This window comes from Seriola lalandi, unplaced genomic scaffold, assembly GCF_002814215.2.
Source record: "Seriola lalandi dorsalis isolate HSWRI2012SDOR001 ecotype SW California unplaced genomic scaffold, Sedor1 jcf7180002054371, whole genome shotgun sequence".
Classification (NCBI taxonomy): domain Eukaryota; kingdom Metazoa; phylum Chordata; class Actinopteri; order Carangiformes; family Carangidae; genus Seriola; species Seriola lalandi.
In genome coordinates, this window is record NW_019524924.1 from 520874 (window position 1) to 544283 (window position 23410).

The window sequence follows — 23410 nt, forward strand, 5'->3', positions numbered from 1 at the left end:
ATCATAATCACCCCCACACAGTGTAGACAGGAGCTTCATTCAACACTCTGCTTATCACTTCCTGTATAGATCCTTGGGGGGAAATTATACATGTCAAATGTGGGTTGACTTTTTAATCATATAGTAATATGGAACTGTTTCATAACTCTTTTATAAATATTAAGGCTGCCACTGACTGTGCATGTTTCCACTAGAATATGGGTGCATTTGAAATTGATTTTCTAGTTTTCCAGTGTTTTAATTGAAGTTTTGATATCTAGAAGAAGATACACTTTTGGTTTTAAGAAAAACTATCTCAATGTAGTTTTACATCTCCTTTCTCAGTTCTCTCCCTGAAGCTCTGGTAACAACAGGTCGATCAATCATTTTTTCAGAGCTCCATCCAGGAGGTGGTATCATCCCTTAACAGTGAGTAAACAAGTTTGCAGTCCACACACAGCCACAATAAAAGCTGGTTTTCAGTGCAAGTGTAGCTCATAAAACAACACATAAATGATCGATAGAAGAATAGTGGTAAAAAATAAATAAAAAGCTGAAAGTATTGTTGGAGACACTAGTAAGAGTCCTTAAAAGAGATGAATAAAAATATAGCAGATTTCAGGTAAATACTTGCAGGTTGGACGGTGGGTCCAGGTGGACCATGCTGGGGGCATAGTTGACAGTTGTGACTGCTTCGTTGTGACATCACAAAGTCAGCTCTACCTCAAAGTCCTGACAGCTCGTTTTAAGGCTCAGTTTCTGAATACAGGCTGTGTGCATTTCTCTGTGGACTGAGCACTTTGATACTTTCACAGTATTAATATAGAACCCAGACCTGCTTTATAATCAAAAAACACATGGACATCTGCCTTTATACAGTATGGGACCTTTAAGGCAATTTCTCAGGTGGCAAAAATACTAAGTCAGTTATCAATGCGTAAACCATATTTCAATATAAGTCTGTAACTATGCAATAAAATTTCTCAGATTTGAGATTCCACTTATAAAAAACTCTTTGATGTGAACATGGTACTTTTCACAGGTGTATAGAAATGTAGCAATGAGTCCTCTTTTCTGATATGTACCTTCAGTGCCAACAGTATTCATGAATTTTCCGACAGCAAGTGAAGGTAGCAGTGTTGAGTTCACGCCCCTCAAAATCCCTCCTCCCACAGACAGTAAATATGTGGAGTATGTGGCATTTCAGCGTCAGTGTAGTAGAGGTCTGGATACGCAGTTATCACCTTCAACTGGAGCTGAACCACGTTCACAGCTGTTTTTTAAAAACCTACGTAAAGGTAACTTTAATTTAATTCTAACATATTGTACTGAAACTTAAATGCTGTATGTGTCAGACTGATTTAATGAAGATAAATAGGTTTAATGTAAGTTATGTCTGTTTATTTTTGTTGATGTCTGTATTCGCTTCATTGAATGTGGGGTTTTGTTCATGTTGATAAGTTAGCTTATAAACTTAAGCTAACTTGTGCACAATAACTTCATTGCAAGTTGAAAATGTTAATTTTTACTTTTACAGTGAAAAGTTTTGTCAACTATTCAACACCTAGACAATAATAATAATAATAACTTTTAATTAGCTGTTGTTTCGTTAAAATCACCTAAAACCAAATTATCAGGCTAACAAGCTAAACGTGCCCAAGAAAATAAAGGGTAATATAAAAACATGCTAGCTTTAAATATACAACTTTTACAATATTATAAATGCTAAAAATATAATAACAGGCTAACACTGCTTTGTGTTATAATGTGATTTATATCTAAAGTGGCAGCTTTAAATGTAACTAATAAAAAATATTTTAACAATAAAAATCTTGTGGTCAGCAGTTTCGTAAAAATATCTTAAAGCCTCAGAACAATAGATTATAACCTTTATTCTAGCCAAGAGACTTCAAAAAAATTCAATATATTGGCAGTATTTAATTAATCACCATTGACAGACCTGGTGCAGGAGCCACTGTTGAGGTTGTCAAAGGTCAGAGGGGTCACAGTGTGCACCCACAACAGTCATCTGAAAAGATTATGTAAAAAGTGCCAGGAAAACATTACAGAAGGGAACGAAGACTTTCTTCATTGGACTGTAATTAAATAGCAGATATAAGCTATTTTAAAGGCAGTAATCCGTTTCAGAGTTTCCACATTGAAAAGGTTAAAACAATCATTCTGCATTTAAGAGTTCAACAACAATAAAAAAATGTCATTAGCCTTGGTTCAGTGGAACGATTCAGTGTCCAATGATGATCTCAAAACTGTTTTTTTGGGTCATACAAACAATGAATTCTGAATAAAACATGCAAAGTTTAAAGACACTGATTAATCGTTGGCAGTGTCAATCTAACAGTAATCAAAGACCCAAATGTGAACTCTTAATCTTAGTGAAGCTGTTACTTTAAAATGACTGTGGTCATAAAGTAAAGTATTCAACACCAACGTTCTCATTACAACCAACCACTGCAGGAACTTTAAGGGTAATGTCAGTGGCCCTCTATTCCCCTCTCGTGTTTGGACCTGTCCTGCAGTCTCTAATCCAGCTGGGAGGAGGATTTACAAGGACAAGATTAGCAGTTTATACTGCTAAGTGTTTTCTTTTTCACTTAATTAAGAATCATGGAGCTTTTCACTTGAAATCTCTAGAGTATGATATCACAGCGGGCTTGCTTTGCGGTGGGTGATACACAAGGAAAGCAGCGTATCTTAAAATGTTAAATGAGTGAGTTTGTAATTACAGGCAGATGCACATGTGGGTGCGTCATGTAGGTTACTTCACACACACGTATTCTTTGCTGTTTGTGTCTATAACCCGCAGCCACGGCCCGACAGGCAACAGACAACAAAAGCCCTAAAACACGGCGCCCTAAAACATTCCTCTGGGTATTAGTCTACCCTGTTGTTTAGGCCAACCTCGTTTGCAGTGTGTTTTTTTTTTCTTTCTCAGAGTGGCAGTTGTGGCCTGCAGCAGTGGTTTTCATTTCAAAGTGTGCTACTGTGATTAGATATCCAGCAGTACAGGTCCTCAGAGGTTGATGCAGCTTTAAATATGACACTCAGTACTTCTCTAAATCAAAATCTACAGTTGATGTGCCTTTGAGCAGGGCATTTACCCCCACTAGAGCTTATCAGGCGCTATTATTATGGTGCAACCTCCAGGTGGAACTATGTGTGAATATGATTAAAGGGTGTTGCTGAAGTTCACGCTCAATTTCACAGTCATGAATAGCATCGGAAAAATTGCTTTGTTTCCAAGGTTCAGATGAGGACATATGAGAACAAGAAGAGGAGGAACAGACTAAGTAACCTCACCTCATATCTTCTCTCTGCCTCCTGTCAGGACCACACACAATGCCAAACTGGGGAGGAGGCAACAAATGCGCAGCGTGCCGTGGGACGGTGTACCACGCTGAGGAAGTGCAGTGTGACGGAAAGAGTTTCCACAAATGCTGTTTCCTCTGCAGTAAGTGTTGCTGTTCGGATTTAACTGTATCATGTGGTATACCATTAAGTGTGAAAGACAGTATTTTGTGGTTATGCATGGTTTAGCCCATGAACTACATGCCTCACTGCTTTCAAAGCATGCCACACATTTTTATAGTGATTTCCCACGATGAGACAGTCAGTGGAATCAGCACTTTTTATTGTGGTTATTGTGAGATGGGTACTCCGACCCTGATGATGTCATCTCAGACTCGATTCAAAAACTACACATAACAGAAAGCCCTCGGTTATGAAGACAAACGCATTTCCCAGACATGTGTTACAAACTGGCTCAGTGAATGTGACAAGAAGGGAGTCCACACAAAGCTATACTAAAAACAAACTATGTATTACAACTAAAACACAAGACAAATAAGCAATGAGGTGTACAAATCAGCAAGTTGAAAGCAGAGCATGGATGAGTGGCACATGTGCTGTAGAGGTGTCCTAGGTGCAAAAGCAAAACAAATGGACGTCAGCAGTTGGAAGGGAGAGGACAAGTGAACACAGGTGAGCCAGCTTTTATGCTGTGGAAGGCCCAGGTGAACGGCATCAGCTGACGACCCACCCATGTCAACCAATTGCCTGCTGATGTGGGCCAGGACAACCTCCAAGACAATGGGAGGGGTGTCTTATGAAGAGACATTATTAAGATGCATTATGGGAAGTGGAGGATCCAGCTTTGGCCATTATACTAGGGACTAAAAGTGAAGATGTCTGAGATTCTGCTGCATCGACATTCATCATTCTTTATGGTAGAGATGCACAGATACACTGTATTACATAAGGGTCATAAATCTCTTAAACTCTCTAGAACAAAATGTTTAAAATATGCACACGCCTAAAAAAGCAGACTGGTGTACACTCTCCAGTTATAGTTCAAAAATAATGTGAAGTTTTTACTTTTATAAAATGGTCCTCCAGAGGTGGTGAGGTAGTGTTACACATATTTTAATCTTGCAGCGAAGAGAGTCCCGGTATTGGATCTGTACTGTGCAGAGTTTAGCTATTGGAAAAAGTTGGGTAAGTTAATCCCTGGTTCTTGTCATGATACTGCGAACAAAGACTGATTGGGAAACTCTTATTGAGGAAAGCTAGAAATGTCATCAGAAAGTCAAACCAGACAAACACTTTGAAAATATGAACTTTGACTAACTGCACATTTAGTTTTTTTGAAGAAAATATCTTTTCAAGTTCACTATCAAAGTTCTGTGAACTCTGCTTCACCTCTCCGCAGCGCATCAAAGAGAGCTTGTACTGACATTTCTTTCAGAGTTCACACTGCATTATTGTCAGGTTGCTGGACGAGTGGGCGGCCTGTCCTGCTCCTGAACCGTTCTTGAAATGTCAGTGAAGATTGTCCCTCGCATGGAGAACAGGATTTATACTCACACTGCCATTAAGAAGAGACCAAAGCAATCTGAGCCACAAAAGATGAGTTTATTTTTTCCAGCGTTTCATTTACAAAGGCTGCTTTGTCTTACCACGAGGAGATGATGAGTGAGGGGGACTTGGTGTCCTTGGCTCTCCTTTGCCCTTTCCTCCAGTTTCACAGTTTCACATTCAACACTTTTGATTTCTGTGTATGAAAGACAGGAAAGTCACACAGTTGAAATCAAGCTTCGTATGACTCCACTTACTTTGGCTTTTTCTTCGTTATTTGTTAATACTCGATTGCCAGTGGCAACGCAAAAATTAATTAATGTTGGAGGGGAACTGGAAATACTCAACAAAAACAAAGAGAAACCATGACAACTGCAACAAAGGTGGTTAAGCAAATATGAAGACTGGGAGCCATTTGATTTGACGCAGAGAAATCACCTGACAAGCTGCCAGAAGCTTTTATTTTGAAAGTGTTGGTCATCGAGATCAGAGATGTGAGTGGAGACATTTTTCAAGCAAGACATAAAACCTTAAACCAGTTTCAGGTGGTCACACAGTGCAGACCAGGGTGTGAAGAATTCAATTGTCTGAAGCAGCTGCAGTTCTTTTGTTTTTTTTCTTTTTTTCAGATAATGCTTAATCCATAAAAATGAATTCTTCAACAACATACAGTAGCTGTTGGAGTTTAAACTTCAATAAATCCAGAACTGACGTCAGGAAAACCAGTTGTGATGATAAAAATCTGGATAAAGAAAAATAGTCCCACTGCTGAATGTCTTTTCCTTCTCTGCATATGAATATTTTTTGCCTTTAGAGTCTTAAATTATGTGCACATTCAGTTGGAGCAAAGGGAATGTCACACAAAAATCCCCAAAGCTTAAAAAAACATCACACTCTGGTGGAAAAAAGAGAAAAGATGTAGATGACAGACACAAAAAGTCACATTTGAGATGAGAAATGAAAGATGGCAACTACCCAAGTATCTTTTCCCTTCAGGTTTAAATCTCTTGCCTCTCTCAAGACACTTCACATTAACCAGATGTACAGTCTGTACGGGACTGGAACAGCCAAAACTTTCTAAAGACACATTTTGTGGGCTCACTGCTTAAAATGTGCAATTGCAATATTTACAGCTGAAATACTGAGAGAAGTTGTAGCAGCAGTTCAAAAAGAAAGGTTTAAAGACGTCTGAGTTCAGGTTGAATTGTCAGTGTTAAATTGAGCTTGAAGGGTCAAACATTATCAGGTGTAAAAACTGTTTCTGTCTAATTCAAGTGCAAACTTTCAGCAGAACATTTTCTAGTTAAAATAATAATTCCACTGCTATTTTCTGATCACAAGAAGATACTGTTCGTCTTTAGCCCCTTTTCCACTGGTCAAAAAAGCCGCAAAGACCCGCTAACATCGGGCTTTTGTCAGCAATAGAAAAGACAATAATCAGCGCTTTGTCCCGGGTCAGATGAACAGTAGACACAGGTATTTATCGGCTCTGGTTCTAATCGGCAGTGATGTAAAACACAACACCCAGTTGAAGAAGATGCAAATTTTCACTCTTTTTCTGCTGTAACGTCTTTCAGAGCACAGACGCCGTAGACAGTAGACCTGTCACCTGTCCAGCACAGTGCTGCTAAACCAGAAACACCGCCGCTACACTGCACTCTGATTAGATTAGATAGAAAGCCTTTATTGTCCTCGAGGGGCAATTTGGTTTGCAACAGTAGTCACCAACACAACCAGTGCACATCATAAATAAAGTAATACAATAAATAGATACATAAAAGCATCTAACGGACGGTAGATTTCATCATAATAAATTACAGTAAGATATGAGGCACCAGGAGCCCGTCAGTATTTGTTAATTGCAATGACAACTAGGCCAACAGCTTGTTTAAAAAACCAACAGCTGACAGAACAAATGACCTCAAATGTCTGTTTGATTTGGCTCCTAGGGAAAGGATACCTCCTTCCTGATTGCAGGAGTCGAAAGTCTGCATGGAGAGGGTGATGGGAGTCCACCAAAATGACCTTTGCCCTCTGAGTGGCTCTGACTTGATAAAAAGTGGCCGAGATCTGGGATGACAGAGTGAGCTGCAGCCCCGAAATAAATAAATTATTATATAGACACACAATCACCAATCAAAGCATCTCACACGGAGGCTCAGACACTTTTCCAGGAGCACGAGCCTGGGGATGAGATGTGATCTGTTTTACCAGTTTGCACGGTGGCTAGCAGTTCACTCTCTGTCCTGTGTCTGTGTGTGTGTGCTCTGTAAGTGCATGTGATGACATCGCTCCTGGCAGTTGTGTGTGTCATCTGTCCAAAAAGAAAGGAAAACTCAACTGGCAGTGAAAAAGGGGTCAATCGGGTTTTATTAGCGAGTTTATCTGTGTTTAAAAAACCTGCTAATTTCGGTGTAAAAAGGGTGTTAGTTAGCTGATATGATTACTGCAACTCCCTCTCTCTCTTTGTCCACAGTGGTCTGCAGGAAGGGCTTAGACAGCACCACACTGGCTATTCACGACCAGGAGATCTACTGCAAGTCATGCTACGGGAAGAAGTACGGCCCCAAAGGCTACGGCTACGGACAGGGGGCGGGAACACTCAACATGGACCGAGGAGAGCGGCTGGGAATCAAACCTGAAGAGTAAGCTGGGCCAGTGATTGTATATACTGTACAGAGGTGCTCTAAATCCTTCAAGTCACTGTGACTAATTGTGACCAGGAGGATCATTTCTGTCAGACGTTGGCATTTAATGGATGCTGTGTGGGTGTGTTTGTCATATGTGTCGTAATAATTACAGATATTGTCATGCAGAGCTTCATCACTCTGTACGCTGTTGTTCAGACTTGTGTTGACATCCAGTTGCTGCCAGTAACCATGAAACGACTTTAAATTAGAGCCGCCAGTTTTGCAATTTCATAGCTTTGGCAACACAAATGATGCCTTGACATGTCTAAATAAAGGATCATTCATCTGCCTTCACTGCATAATTGGTTGCAACGAGGTTGAAGAGGTCAGTGAGTTCAGGGCACCTTAAGTATGTGGCAAGAGACAGACAGTGCTGTTGTCTCCAAACAGGATAAATGCAACGAGTCAGTGGAGAGTCAGTCGTTCCGGAGATGGTCCAGGAAGTAAAAGCTAAAAGGTTTTGGTTCCAAAGGAAGACAGTAAACTTGTACCAGGTCTTTGTAAGGATTACCAGATGGTAGAATGGTCAATAATAAAAGATTATTACGTTGTTGATGTTCGAGCACGAGGCAGATGTCAGATCAGGGGTCTCAGGAGCCTGATACATGAGGCTCGAGTCCTGCAGTTTAAAGACATCAAACCTTTTCTGCTCCTCGCTGCCTGAACCACGAGGCTCTGAGAGAGGAAAGAAACCTTGACGGGAAGACTGGCAGTCTGCCTCTTGATCAGATCCAGTTTAGCTGCAGCAGTTCCCAGCTGGTTTGGTAGAAAGTGGAGATCCAGGAGGAGAAAAGTCAAAGCTGAGGTCTGAAACTCGGATGATCCAAGATATTAATACATCATCTCATAGATCAGGATCACTGCCTTCCAAGAGCTCCTACCACTGGCTGCTGAAAATGCTAAATTACACCCACTTCTGAGACCTGACATCTGAGAGACTACACATTTGTAACTGTGTGGGCACCAAAAAAACAAACAAACAGGAAACCACAGCAGCGCCCACACACACACTCTTGTACCCTGAGTGTTTATTCCTGCCCCAGACGTCAGGTGATTATTGTTATGAAAGAGTTTATTATGTAACCAGCAAGAACCAGCTCACCCTCCTTTCTGTCTGTGGCCACAAAGGGCTTCATTCAGGGGCCACTGGGGCTGGCAGTCACCCTTCGATAAGCACCGTTCTGGGGCCCCAGGGTGCCCTGCTCGCTTCCCCACCACTGGCAAAGGAGGAGGGTGTGACAGTTTTATTTCGCGCCTGTTTGAATATTTTGACAATCATTAATAAAGGAATTTGTCAGTAAATGTTAATGAAGCATGAGAGGATTTTCTGGCACAGGAAGAACTTTGAAAAGAGTTAGCAGTGTTTTCAACGTTTTATTTTAACTTCTTAGGGCCAGTATATAATATATTACTCACCATTATTTTTGTTTCCCTGCAGAGACAAGTTTCATTTCAAAATGAGTTTCTCTAAAAGAGTATTTTACACAATAATCATTCAAATTTAAGCACATTTTAAAGGATCTGTTCAAGAATTTAAATGACAAAACAAGTATAGACTGGATAGTTACAATTATAAATACTGAATGATACACTTAAAGCCAAATTGCTGGATTCATTTTTGTTTTTTGGGAGACAATATTTCATCCTTGTTTGTCTCTGTATCTCCCCCCAGGACACAGACTCACAGACCCACCACCAACCACAACCCGTCCAAATTTGCCCAGAAGTTTGGAGGTTCAGAGAAATGTGCCCGGTGCGGAGACTCTGTCTATGCAGCTGAGAAGATCATGGGGGCGGGCAAGGTGAGAGTCGGATCTAAAGCATCCTCTTAAGCCACTATTATCAATGTTTAATAGTTACAATGAAACAAGCTGGAATGAATGCTTCTATTTATTCTTCTTCCGGCTGCATGTTAGCAAATATACTGGATCAGCCAATCAGCTTGCTTGACACACAGGTCATATGTTGTAATCTCTACCCATAACACGCCTCTCTCCATACTTTTATCTGTGTGTTTATGTGTAACTGTACGCTGCCTGTCTAGCACCGGACTGAACACAAACACATTTTGCAACAAGCTGCCTGATATTTATCTCAGGAGTCGGTGGAGAACAAATCAGAGGTAAAAGGAGAATGAATATTGTGTATGTGCTCACACAATTTCCATTTCAATCGGGAGAGACTCATCAGAGGATCACTGCGCGGAACAGTCCATAGGAGTAAGGTGCTTCCTATTAGAGGAATCTTCAACACACTGGTGGTGGTGATGAGCGATGGAGCTTGAGGGTTGGAACGTCTTCATGAGAGGGAAACTGTTTTGATTGGAGATGGTCATCCACGGTCGAGGTGGTGAACGGGTGGAGGTGGGCCAGCGATTCTTATCGACAGCAGAGAGAGAGAGAGAGAGAGAGAGAGGACGCTTACGAGTGATTGACTGTAGGCCACAGCGTCAGGTTGTAATTGGATGCAGACGGGAATGAGCTGGTGGAGCGTAGAGAGAGCGGGAAACAGTGCTTGTGACTTAGTAAGCATGGAGGAGATTCTTCCTGACTGAACATTCACTCAGCTTCATATGTCAGTGTTGTGATTGCACTTTGTTTCCACTCAGCCTGTCAATGCAGGCTTAAGTAATCAGCATGAATTGGTAATTTAGCTAATTCTGTCCAAGTGTGTCCAAATCCTCACATTTGAAAAGATGAGAGAGATAAAGTGTGTGGCATTTTTGCTTGATAAATGACTCAATTAATCAATTGGACAAATACTTTTCTGATGTTTGACTATACAATCAGTTAACTAATCTCTTTATGGCAATTTTATGCCTTTATTAGATAGAGATAGCGCAGACAGACAGGAAAAGCAGGGAGAGAGTCGGGGAATGACATGCAGCAAATGGTCCGAACCGGGAACTCAGTTGAGAGCCCATTTGATATGCGCATTAACTACTCAGGCATCAGGTCGCCCTTGACTAATCATTTTTGTATCATGGCTCATATTTATTTTACGACATAGTAAATGTAGCAGCGTGAAGTGACAGTGGAGCTGGAGGATATTTGCAGAGTAAAACACTTTGGATACAGTCTTCACTGTCAGCCACATTAAACTGTGGTATCTGCCAAGTCCACTCCTTAGCTTCCACTTGTTCAGCCAAGTTGCAAAAATGATGAGTCTTGGCTCATGTGAGGATTTATGCGTTGTCATGACAACTGTGGGAGAGACTCCACAAATGTTCCTATGATTTAAAGCTGCATTGTGAACTTAATGGGGTTATGATCTAATTTTAAAATGTGTAGCGTGCGCTCAACTTTACAGAGCTACCATCACATACTGATTTAACCCCAACAGAAATCAGACCTCTAACCAAGGCTGCGTTGGTTCATTGAACACCACAAGAGAACAGGTGACATCACAAACCGCGTGGGTGAAAGTACTTTGACTGGATTGAACACACATGGTTTTTACAGCGCACAAGGTTTGGTGTGGCCGCTCCTAATGAGAGAACACAGATCCTGTTTTTCTGATTGAACTTATTCCATAAAGTTTGGATGGGAGCTTCCTAACAGCTGGTGTTAATCGTGTGAGGCAGATGTTGTGGACACACAGATTTACAGTAGATGAAGTCATGAGGCTCTAACTGTAGAGAGATCTTTGTTCACAGAGAAGCAAATATTTCTGTTTCCTCTAAAAACGGGAGTGGACCGTTTCCTGTCGCTGATCACATGAGGATTCACACATCAGCTGATTTATAGGTGGTGATGTCATTGGGTGGGTAGCCGTTAATGTGTTTGCTAATGGGACAAAATCTATTTGAGGCTCCGCTCATGATCTCAAGCATAACCTGTAATTTTCTGTCTAATGAAGACAGAAAAGCCCCCGGCTGTGAAGAAACTGAGCTGCTCTGATGGGAAACAACGAGGGAACACGATCCAGGAAACATGAGCAATTATCAGCTGTAAAAAACGCAAACAAAAGCTTTTCTGTTGGAGTTTTAACAATCTAAGGTAGATTTAGCATAAAGGCATGAAGACAACTGCCTTGAACAGCTGCCACTGTGGGTATTAAATTAAAATTCTTTCTCTTCACAGCCGTGGCATAAGAACTGTTTCCGCTGTGCAAAATGTGGCAAGAGCCTGGAGTCGACCACCCAGACGGAGAAAGACGGAGAAATCTACTGCAAAGGTGAGACGAGGCTGGATGTGTGCAGTGTTTCACTACAGCGCTACAGCTGCAGCTGTGATTTCCTCAATCGTTAATAAGATTTCACAGTATAACATGACATTTGCTTTAGCAAACACATGCACCGGCAAAACAAGAGCGGAATAAATCAACCATGCAGCACTTACATAGTGATGCAATTAATCTGCTACAGAGCGATCCAGCAGCAACACAATCTCTCCTTTAAAACAGATGAACATCCATTAATGTGTAATACATTCACTGTGATGTTTCATCACTGACTATTGTTGCTACATTCAGTCATGCTGGAGTTTCACAGAAGAGACCAGGACATCTGAAATCCTGTGACACCTAAACTAAATCTGTGGGAGAATGAAAATGTGGAGGGGAAGTGGGACCAGAGCCAGCAGTAACGTCAGGTTACAAGAGGACAGATGTTGAATAACAACATGAACACAGAGCAAAGCAAAGACTGATGCTCAGGTATGGTGTATTTGGACTCCACGTTTCCAAATCTCAAATCAGGAGACTGACTGCTCAGGAAAGCTCTAAGAACAAGTCATGGGTGTGAGACCATGTGACTTTTTTAGTTATTTGACAGAGACATGCATGTTCCACCGAAGGTGAACTGCACCAACATTTCATCCAGCGTTATCATCAGGCCAAAGGTTCAATTTGTCCACTTCTTTAGTTTATGACCAGATACCTGCAAAACTCTACTTTGTGTTTTGAGCTAATTGGTAAATGTTAGCATACGAACACTTTGATCGTGAACATGGTAAACATAACACCAGATTAACTTTAGTGTGTTTGCATTGTCACTGTTAGCATGCTAACATCATATTGATCTTTGCATAAAATCTGCCAAGTGGAAAATTTCACTTTCACAGTTCAACCATTGCAAACATTGTGACACTTGGCCCAGGTAAGGATTAGTGGATTGTCATGACAACACTAACAAGTCCTCAGCCAGTCTGTGTGCCCGGTGATATGATCTCATACCAAAGACTTCAAGAGTGTTTGAGCACTATTGTGGTTTCACAGAGTTTCACAGAGAACAGTTTTTAAAGCTGAGCTGCTGTCGGTTGGCTGATGTGATCATATCAGCAAAAACAGAACTGGAGGGACTGGCTCTTATGCAACGATGTTGACAGACTGTTCTACTTGGTGTCATCCTGTTATTTGACGAGTGGTGTGTTGGTTTGGCTGGATGACACCAGCCTTGTCCTGCTCACAGAGCTGCTCACTGTCCACCAGACTCCAGTGGGCAGAAACATGTGCAGTCTTTGCTCCACAGAGATTTCTTTCTCCTCATCAGTACAATGAGACAGGATGAAGACACACACACACACACAGATACACACATAAACACACACAGACCTCAGCGGAGCGATGTTTGCTGAATGTCATAATGAAACCTTGTACTGATGAGGAGGAGGAATGTTGCATCTCGGCTTTAAACCCAAACAGAACCAAACTGCTGCTGTGATCAATCAGTGGTTCAGTCTCAGACGGCTCGCTGTCCACTCAAGAGACATCCTGACTCTGTCTCAGCAGCAGCTGGATGTTGTTACTGTCATCATGAACAATTTGAGAGCCGTGACGGCTTATTTGTAAAAGAAAAAAACTGTTTCCAAATGGTTTAAAACAAAAACAAAAAAATCCAGGAGTAGTTTGGAGAGAATAAGTCAGAAATTCTGCACCTCACTGTCGGAGCGCAACCTGTGCTGAGAGCTTATTTTAAACTTTACATGTTGATGTGAGAAAAACAGCTTGGAGCTGGGAAACTGGTTCTCTGTCTTCAGCTAGGACCTGCACACACACAGGTGTTTTCTATCCTGGCTGATGAGACCTCTGCCGTCAGGTTGAAGGTGGAAACAGGAAGTGCAGGAAGATAAAGCAGCCGAAAAGTCAAAATAATCTCCTTTCCTAACCACTTCTCCTTGACCTCCATGGAAAATGCCATGAAAGGAAAGATGTGAAGGAGACTTCACAAGGACTTAGGAAAGGACACAACAGTGTGGAGAAAATCTGACTGCACTTACACTTAAACAGACAAAAAGATGATGTTGTTATCTATAAATTCACTATGCTTGTTCTTCATGATGACTCCTAACTGGAATTTAAACAAAAAAATCTATATGTATGGATTGTAGCTCAGACAATCATACAAGGATTTCCATTTGTTTAGGAGTTGCTTCAGCAAAGAATTGTGGGACAGTGTATTCTCCTTTCCTTTCCTAAGGAAGGTCCAGTGTTTCCTATGCTAAAGGAGATAAGATAGGAAGCATTGAAGCTCCTTTACTTATCATTTAAAGAATTCAACCAGCTCTTATCATGACTGCCACTTCTGGGTCATTTCACTCAGTTTGAACCTTCCCTGGTCTTTTCCACAGACCACATGTTAACATGTCACAGTAGGAAAAGCAGAGTTCTATATAATAAAATAAAGATAGCTGAATTCCATTTAGCTGCTTCAATATCAGGGTCCTTATGCTGCTCATGCTGACTCACTGTGATAAATTACATTTCTGCTGTGAACACTGGCAGCAGACTTCCTAGTAAAGGAACCTGCGAAAGATGAAAGGGACATTTACACCAAAACACAGTGAAACATCCTGTTCCTCTCACCTGGACAGCTTTCAATCCATTGAGGTAACATTATGACACTGAGCTGTAGCTCACCTCATCACACTGGAACTCAGTGGTAACTGGTCTGAGGTGCTCCATGTGACTAAATCTGATTGAGATTCAACATTTGAAAAATCCGCAACTTCTCCTTCCAAATGGGATGGCATGATTACCCACAATTCCTTGTGAAGTTTTTTTCATAGAGACAGTGGGTAACTACACTGAACAAAACACTCCACCCTGACAGGTGTGGCATATTACACAGCATTATTACCCAGGTGTTCCCTGGGCTGGTCACAATAAATGTTTAAAATGTGCAGTTTTATCACACAAAACAATTCCACAGATGTTTTACGTTTTGAGGTAGTGTGCATTTGGCACGCTGAATGTCCATCACAGCTGTTGCCCACGAAATGAACGGTTCACTCCCATAAGTTTCTAAAAATGTGGCAGTAGCCGGCCTCTCGCTCCCCAGACATGTGACCCACTGAGTGTTTGGGATGATCTGGATCTGCGTGTCACAACAGCGTTTTCCACTTCCTGCCAATATCACACAGCCATTGAAGAGGAGCAGGCCACAATTCCACCGGCCTCAATCAATAACTTGAACTCTGTGCAAAGGCCATGTGTCACACTGCATGAGAAAGGGCACTTTTTACATTTGACCTTTTATTGTGACCAGCCTGAGGCACACCTGTGCAATAACCATGCTGTGGAATCAGTGTCTTGACACCTGTGAGGTGGATGGATTATGTTAGCAAAGCTCACTGACAGATTTAAACACATTTAAGAGAATATAAGAGAAATAAACCCTGTGTATGTAGTAAAAAAACTCATACATCTTTCATTTTGAATTCATGAAAAATGGGAGAAAAAACAAGTGTATCAGTTTTTGTTCAGTGTAGTTCAGTTCAGTTCAAACAGTGTCTACTCACAATCGTGGACTCATCAGCAGTGAATCTTCTTCCTTACACACACCATCCAGCAGGTTTGGTGAATCTGAACATGCTGTGACAATAAAATCTGCCTGTGTCTAAAATCTCTAACTCTTTCCTCTTTATCTCCACAGCGTGTTACGCCAAGAACTTCGGTCCCAAAGGGTTTGGATACGGCCAAGGAGCCGGTGCTCTGGTTCACGCTCAGTGATGACCTGGACCAGTCAGACCATCTCACCTTCAAACATTCCTCTGTCCTACATGGACATCAGCTTCTGTTTTCTACCTTAAATGCTTTGATGCTGAAATAGACGCTCATGATACGAATAAAAACATTTACGAACCAAACTCTTTCACATTTGACTGTATTTTATTATTAAAGCCATTAAAACTGAACCATGCCCATATGTTTACATCTGAAGCTGAGTTACAGTGATGTCTGAAGGTGGGCAGAGAGGCACTGAAGATGATTATGTGCTTTATCTTTTTTTTTCTCTTTTATTATCCCACGTGGTGAGGTGAGAGGGGAGACAGAGCAGGCTGCTGGAAGAACTAGTGATGACTGAAATGGCTTTGAATGTTTGTCCTGGATGAGCTGGGAGAAAAAACACAAGTCCACATTTAGCTCCTGTCACTCAAAAGGCCTTATTAGAACACAAGTGGCTCGTCACTGGTGGCGTGTTTTTGATATGAAATCTAAGAGCAGAGTCGTGACGTTTGACTTTTGTAGCTCACAAAACATAGCGACTGTGTGTCGTCTTTGTTGGGCAGTGACATCAGTGGTTAGCGAGATGGTTGGAGGTGGGAGTGAAACGCGGAATGATGACATAACTGTCCCCTTCTGATGATGCAAACATGAGGCCCAAAAGTTTCCGAGGCCTTAATATAATATAACCTCCCTCTATCCTTAAAACTATTGCATGATCACATTTCAGCTTTTAGAAAACAAACAAAAAAAAAAATTTGGCGTCCGCCTTAGTTCTCTAGTGTCTTTGCTTTACAATTTGTACATCCAGTGGTATAACAAACCCAGCGATATATGACAGAAATAAAAAAATAAAAAAAAAAAACAGAAAAAAAACAACCCTTTAGGATGACTACAGTCCACAAGCATGGAACATTCAAATATATTACACACTTGCACAGGAAGGCCCGACTGGAGATCTGGCGACCTGAAAGACAACGTCTACTAAACACACTGGATTTGAGAGAAAGAAACTAACAAAAAAACAAAACAAAAAACCCCCAAAACAAAACAAAACAAAAAAAACCAGACAAATGAACGCAATGCAGAAAAGTACTTGCAAATACTTAACATTCACTATATACAGACACGTGGCTTGCCGGGCTGTCACCATGGTGATGACGATGGGGTTGGATTGACATGGCGGAGGGAGGGGGGAGGCGGCAAGAGCCCAGCTGTCCCAAGCATCGTACATGCAGTGGAGGTTCTTGGCAGGGGGGAGGGCTGGGGGTTTTGGGTATGTAGGGGTTAAAATGCCTATAGACAGCAGTGTCAGACATCACTAGAAGCTACAGTCATACACTTGGAGTATAGTCACGTGATTTTCTTCTTTCCATGTGGTTGGAAGAAACCCCCCCCAAAAAAAACAAACAAACAAACAAAACATAAACAACAAACAAAAAAAAAAAAATCAGGAGCACCTTCAACTAACACTGACAAAAAGAAAAGTAGTTACAGAGAAAGATATTGTTTATGTACAGATGCACATTCTTTACACTTCTGTCCATCCTGCTGCTGCTTCTGTGGAGCCGAGCGCACGGGGGGGGGGGGTCGGGTCCATGACAGGAAGTGCTGGAAGGTGGCCATGTCTGATGGGGGCCCCTCATCTTCCTCACTGTAAACAATGGAAGCGTCGGTGCGAAGCGGCGCTGCTGGGCCCTTCTGTTCAGTAACAGCCAAAGGAAAAAAAAACAAAAAAAAAAAACTACAAAAGAAAAAGGATCAGTGCAATGTTGTAGGCAGACGAAAGACAAACAAAACATATAAGACTTTACAGCTTCTTGAGAAAAACACACATGGAATGAACCTTTCGTGTAAACTCGTCTGTCCTTCGGCGGCGTTCTCGTTCTCTTCTACTCGTCTCTTGCTGTTAATAAATACACCTGCTGTACCTGTCTATAGAGGTTTATGGTGAAGTTCTCGGGCTTCCATGTTCAACAGCTACAGGTACGTCTTTAATAATTTTTTCCTCATAAAAACCTACTCAGCTAAAATGATGTGAAATGTAAAAACGATGGCGCTAGACCATAGTTACTTTATCTATAAATAGTTTTAAAATAAATATACCTGTATCACATTGTCTGTAGGATATCTTCTGTCATGTTTACAGTGATTTGCAGCTGAAGAAGTCCCATTTCCCGCACTTACTCCTGCTTTAATACTGCAAAGCAACTGATTTCCGATTATTTCTTAGCAAAAAAAAAACCAAAACAAAACAAAAAAAACCACTTCTTTATCTCCCAAAATTTCATTGTCTGTGGATGCAGCTTTATTTCAGCAGGTGAGAAGTAGGACTCCTCCAGCGGCTCAACCTGTAACCCAACACTTTCCTCTGATAAGTTCAACATTGTTGGCAAATCCTCATCAGTTCCATGCAAAATTCATCTTGGTGCAAAATCAAGACCTTAAAAAGACATTCCCTTATCTCTATCATACTTGGAAACAAATGCATGATTAAAAAAAACAAAAAAAAACAAAACAAAAAAAAACCAACAACAACATGTTTCCTTTAGCTTCCACTGCCACCACAGTTAATTAGCACAGGAACAGCAGAGTTCCTGAACCAATCAAAAACAAAAAAAAAAAATACATACAGGGCACATCAACAGGGACACCATAAATAAGGATATAAAGTGGGAAGGGGAAAGAAGGATACTGCCACGTCATGGAGCTGCTGTCTCTGCAGCCTCATGTCTCCAGTACAAACAGAACAGCTTTTATTTTGAAATTCCTCACGTCCATCGGCCTCTCTCTTCTCCGTTCGTGCCTGGCAGCAACGTCACCGTCCAAAGGGCTCGGGAGAAGAAACGAGGTGGAAGGGGTTGGGTAGCAGTGAAAGTACAGTAATGAAGTCTCGATGTTGTAGAATAGTAGTAGTAGTAGTAGTAATAGTAGTAAAGGTGGTGGTGAGGGCAGAGAGAGGGGGGTGTAGCTGTGGTGTTGCCCTGTAACAGCATGCTAGTCCTGGCTGATTTTTTTTTTTTCCAAAGTCTTTTGATCGGTGAGGGAGAGATGGTCCAGAAAAGCAAGCGCTCCCAAGAACAGCATCACTCCGATATGAACGCCGGGGGGAGGAGGAAAGAGGGGGGAGGGTAATCCTTCCAAACTTTTCTTCCATCCAGCGACACTCGACTCCCCCCTGCTCCCCCCCTCCCCATTTCCTCTTCGTCGTCCTCCTCCTCTTCCTCCCTTACACCAGCTGGTAGCCCGAGCCAGACGTCTGGTCGTATTCTATTGTGTACTGCGTGGTCCAGTCCACCGTCACGGGCCGGATCAGACCACAGCAGCGGATCTCGAAGAAATCTATGAGGTTTCGGATGCAGCCGTGGCTGTAGAGAGACAGAGAGGGAGGAACATGTGTGGCATCAGTCAGAGGGAACAGTGTCACTACTCCACAAGCAGTGATGGAAGGGTGAAGAAAGCGTATAGATAGATATACTCTATATATATCATATATGTTATATATGTGCTAACAAATCAACTAATGGTGGCATCATTAAGGAAACTGCAGTTTATATGATATAGATTTATATGAGATTTCCTGCAGAAGAGAAAGGAGACACAGAGCTTAAGGTCCCATATAGTGTAAAGGTAGATGTCCATGTGTTGTTTCATTATAAAGCAGGTCTAGGTTCTATATTAATACTGTGAAAGTATCAAAGCGTTCAGTTCACAGAGAAATGCACACAGCCTGTATTCAGAAATTGAGCCTTAATACAAGGACTTCTGTAACTTTGTGATGTCACAACGAATCAGTCACTGCTCTCACATCATGCCCCAAGCCCCCGCCCACCTGGACCCACCATTCAACCTCGTAGGATTTGGTTTCGCTGAGCGTTTACCTGAAATCTGTTTTATTTTTATTGGATCACTCAGTCAGCCAATCAGAAGAGAGGCTCAGAGCCTCTCTGGGAACACTGATCAGCCATGGTAAGAGAAGAGGTCCATGGAAATGAATAAATTCATGCAATCAATGTCTTTCAGGGAACAAAAACAAACTGTAATTTCGCTAAAATTCAACAGCAGCATCTCAGGAAACAGTTTCCCATCACTCTGGTGAATCTACAGACACAGGGACTAGTTCCTCTGGAGAAGGTAGTTAAAAGAAAAGTTTTTCCTTTTCCACAGAAACAGAGTCATTGTTGCCAGTAAGAGACTCAGCTGTTAAAAATTTTGAATGCAATTATCTTAACAACTGTGAGCAACACAAATGAATTTTCACTCAAATCTCAGAGGCTATTTTAAAACCTCGGCACATGAACCCAAGGAATCTGCAACATTTGGGTGAAGTGACCCATGACTTGTTATTACTGCAGCCCTGCTGAGATGATGAGACTCGGCTCTCTGTGATAAACAAACAGCAGAGGATCACTTACTTGAAAGGGCTTTCGATGGACGTGGCTGTGACTTTAAAGTGCTTATATCTCCGAGCGTTCATCCTCTCGTTGGTGGTGATTCCTAGGGCGGCAATCTGAGACAGGCAAGAGCAGAGAGGTCAGCCAATGTTTCACAGAAATAAAATCTGCTGAAATCCACACCGATTACAGCTTATGTCACTAATTACAGGCAACTAGACTCAGCCTGATGAAGCTGGTGTATAAAAAGGTGAATCCAGACCTGGTAGAGCTGACACATGATGAGCACGGCCACCCACATGAAGTGGAAGACGCTGTTGAGGAACATCCAGAACATCCAGGGGGAGCAGGAGGCGATCTGGGTCAGATAGAGCCAGAAACCATCCTTGGCGTAACTGGTGGCACAGTGGATCCTCCAGTCTGAGGGCAAAGAGGATGAAGTGAAGAAGTTAGAAGAGAAACAGAAATGATTGAAGTGTGGAAGTTGGGCAATAAATGAAAAAAAAAAAAAGGCTTTTTGACTCACAGGAGATGCAGCCGTACATCATCCAGCAGATCATGCAGAGCAGGAAGAACAGGTAACCCATGAAGTAGCGGTGATTCCCACTTCCTGAAGAGGAAAAGAAACATGTCAGAGTCTATTCTCATCACCTCAGTTTGTCGCTTTGGCTGCCGCTGTCAACTGAAGTCAGAGTAAGACAAGTTTTTTTTATGTTACCAGCACGAGTTGGTCAATTCATGGACAAACAAGTGACAGTCCAAAATCACCACCAACCAAGTCCCTCTGCTGACCAGTGGATAGTGTGCTCATAAGCAATGAGTCAGACATGTCTTCACCCTCCACAGAGACTGCAGAAGCTCCAGGCTGCACATCAGAACATATCAGCAACTTTTCTTTAGCTTCAGTTCAGTTTCAAGTTTCAGTCAGACCCAGACAAATCAGCGACAAACAGACGTATCAGAACGGCTAACTCTCTCTCTGTACTGACAAGGTTTCAGGTTTATTTAGCCCCGCCCCCTGTCCCCACGAGTTGACAGGATTGGTTCCTCAAGTTTGTGACGTATAAAACCCTGGCAGTCTGAATCTGTTGTTACGAGACTGTCATTGGTTCACTGCAGGTCAAGGTGGAAATCAGTCATGGTGTTGACGGATTAGTTCACTCATCATGTCTGTATAATATAAAAACATCATATGGATGTTAACAAGGTTAAATACTTGATTTTCATCAAAGGGGCGTGGCGGGCGGATGGATGGACAGACAGACGCTGCTGTCACTGCTAACATGGCTAAAAAGACTTCTTGTCCAATGGAGTTTTTATTTAACACAGTAATGCAGATGTGTGCAAATGAAGGAGATTAACAGCTGTAGAGATAAAAGGAAAGAACTGCTGACCTGACGGGGTGGCTGCGTGTCACACACGTCTAAACATTGAAGTGTTTGAGAGATTTTCTATATCTCCTAGATCATAACTAACACAAAAAGTTGACAACTTTGCAGCTGCTCCAGAATCATGGAACCAGTTGCCATTAGACATCAGATGTGCTCCCTCCATCTTTATTTTTAAACCTGGAGCTAAAGATACATTTTTATTCACTGGCCTTTTTGTCTGTTGTCATGTTCAAAATAGTGTATTTGCTCCTTGTTGTTTTCTTGTTTTTGTTAGTATGTTATGAGGATGTAGTATGTTTCTTTAAACAGTGTATTTACAATGATTTTTCTTGTGTTTTACTTATATTATACATTTGTTTTACTTACTTTTATTTATCTTAATCGTCCTTCGTGCAGCACTTTGTTCAGCTCAAGCTGCGTTTAAATGTGCTTTAGAAATAAAGTTGATTTGACGTTGACAAGAATTTAACAAAGAACAAACAGTCCATTTCTTCAATTACAACACAACTACACTGTTGATTCTACAGTATAAACACACATAAGGAATTAGAACATTAGGATTTTAACTGAGAGGAAGTAGCACATATTTCACTGTGCACCTGACATGAACTCAGAGACACAACTGCATCATAAAATACTTTGTTTCTGATGTCTAAAAACATTTTGAATCTTTTTACGGCCCCTGGTCCCAGCAGTCACCAGGCCGCACTCGCTGTTTGTTCAGACAGTTTCCTCACTTTAAAGCCTCATCCTGACCACCTGCTTTCAAAAATGGAAGTGCAACGAGCCCCCTGCACTCCTTCCTTCCCCCACTGTTTCCAGTCTGCAGACAACAAGCCTCACACACACACACACACACACACACACACACACACACACACACACACACAGGTGCTTCACTTGCGGCGTTCTAAGCGCCTCCTCACATTATTTCCCTCTTCATTTCAGACATTATTCATCATCTTGAGGAAGTTTTTTTTATGCGCCACTTAAGGTTTTTATGTCGTACTGGTTTTATTTTACAATCAGCCAGATATTACCTTTTACTTCCTCTGTGTTAGATCATGATATTTATTCCATCAACTTGTCTCTGTGTTGTAGCAGAACCAGAATAACTCAGAGCAGAACTTTTAGAGAGGACACATGTTGAATCTGGAGCTGATAAAACACAATAAAAAAGCCACAGCTCTCAATCTGAGGAGGGAAATTGTGAGCAGCTGGTTTTTGGGAAGCCCATGTGTTTCTGCGGTTGTTGACATTCTCGTAAAAATGTGTGGCGTTGTTGACGTACCGACGCAGTTCCCCACCCAGGGACAGTGGTGGTCAAACTTAGCGATGCAGCGGTTGCAAACGGCGCAGTGTTTGGACCTGATGGGCTTCCGTATCTGTAAAGAAACACACACAAGGGAATGTTTGAAATTAAATGTCTTATTATTGACGTGGTCGTCAGTGTGTGGCATCGGGGTGGTGGACAGACTTTACCAAGCAGGTGCTGCAGAATATGCTCAGATCCAGACTGCCTGTCTCTGCCAGCTCCACGATCGTCTGCAGGAAGGAAACAAGACACAAAAGCAGGATTTAAAGAAAAAAAAAAAAAAAAAGCAGACAGAGACACGGCAGAAAAATGAATGAACGACTGAGAAATTCGTCTTGCTGAGGACTGTTTGGCAGTGTAACAAAAGACCTACTGACAGTGTACAAGCTGAAACTAGGATTTCCAGCTGAATGATCACACTGGAGACTTGGCTGGTTCACAGTGAACTGGGACAAAGGCCACAGTGGGATTTACAGTTTAATTCACTTGTGAGTTTGTTTAGTTTATAAGGAAAAAAATACCTTTTAAAAGTGGAGGCTTGGATTGTATCTACTCTGCACAAATCAGAAATTTGTTTCTGTGCAAATAAACTCAAGATACAAAAATCCTAATCTACAGGATGGCAAGAGGAGGAAGAGGAGCTTCTGCTTTGAAGCCTCTGATCTGAGGTGGCAGACTGGCCTGGACTGTGGTGAGTCTAAACTGTGCTAACAATGCAGGGTAAATTTAGCTCTTCATCAATCACAGGATGGAAATTCAGGGGCCTGGTGAGAAGCAGAGGCCCCGTTGTCCTCCATTAGACTGTGATAATGAGGGACAGCGGGG

The 23410-nt window shown here is 41.8% G+C and overlaps 2 protein-coding genes across 2 annotated transcripts in view; one reads left to right on the top strand and one right to left on the bottom strand.

The window, feature by feature from the left end:
- Positions 1–1231: 1231 nt before the first annotated feature.
- csrp2 (cysteine and glycine-rich protein 2) lies at positions 1232–15628 on the top strand. Its single transcript, XM_023408742.2, has 6 exons — positions 1232–1277; positions 3326–3448; positions 7328–7496; positions 9214–9343; positions 11624–11717; positions 15415–15628. Exons 2-6 carry the CDS (start codon positions 3337–3339, stop codon positions 15489–15491), a joined length of 582 nt encoding a protein of 193 aa, XP_023264510.1. The 5' UTR covers positions 1232–1277; positions 3326–3336; the 3' UTR covers positions 15492–15628.
- Positions 15629–15631: 3 nt separating this feature from the next.
- zdhhc17 (zDHHC palmitoyltransferase 17) overlaps positions 15632–23410 on the bottom strand; it is a 33274-nt gene continuing 25495 nt past the window's right edge. Inside the window, exons 12-17 of the mRNA XM_023408710.2 lie at positions 22753–22815; positions 22562–22655; positions 20406–20489; positions 20142–20299; positions 19901–19995; positions 15632–18853 (exon numbers count right to left, since the gene is read on the bottom strand). Coding sequence (XP_023264478.2) covers positions 18715–18853; positions 19901–19995; positions 20142–20299; positions 20406–20489; positions 22562–22655; positions 22753–22815 — 633 coding nt within the window. The 3' untranslated portion in view covers positions 15632–18714. The remainder of the gene's footprint in view (positions 18854–19900; positions 19996–20141; positions 20300–20405; positions 20490–22561; positions 22656–22752; positions 22816–23410) is intronic.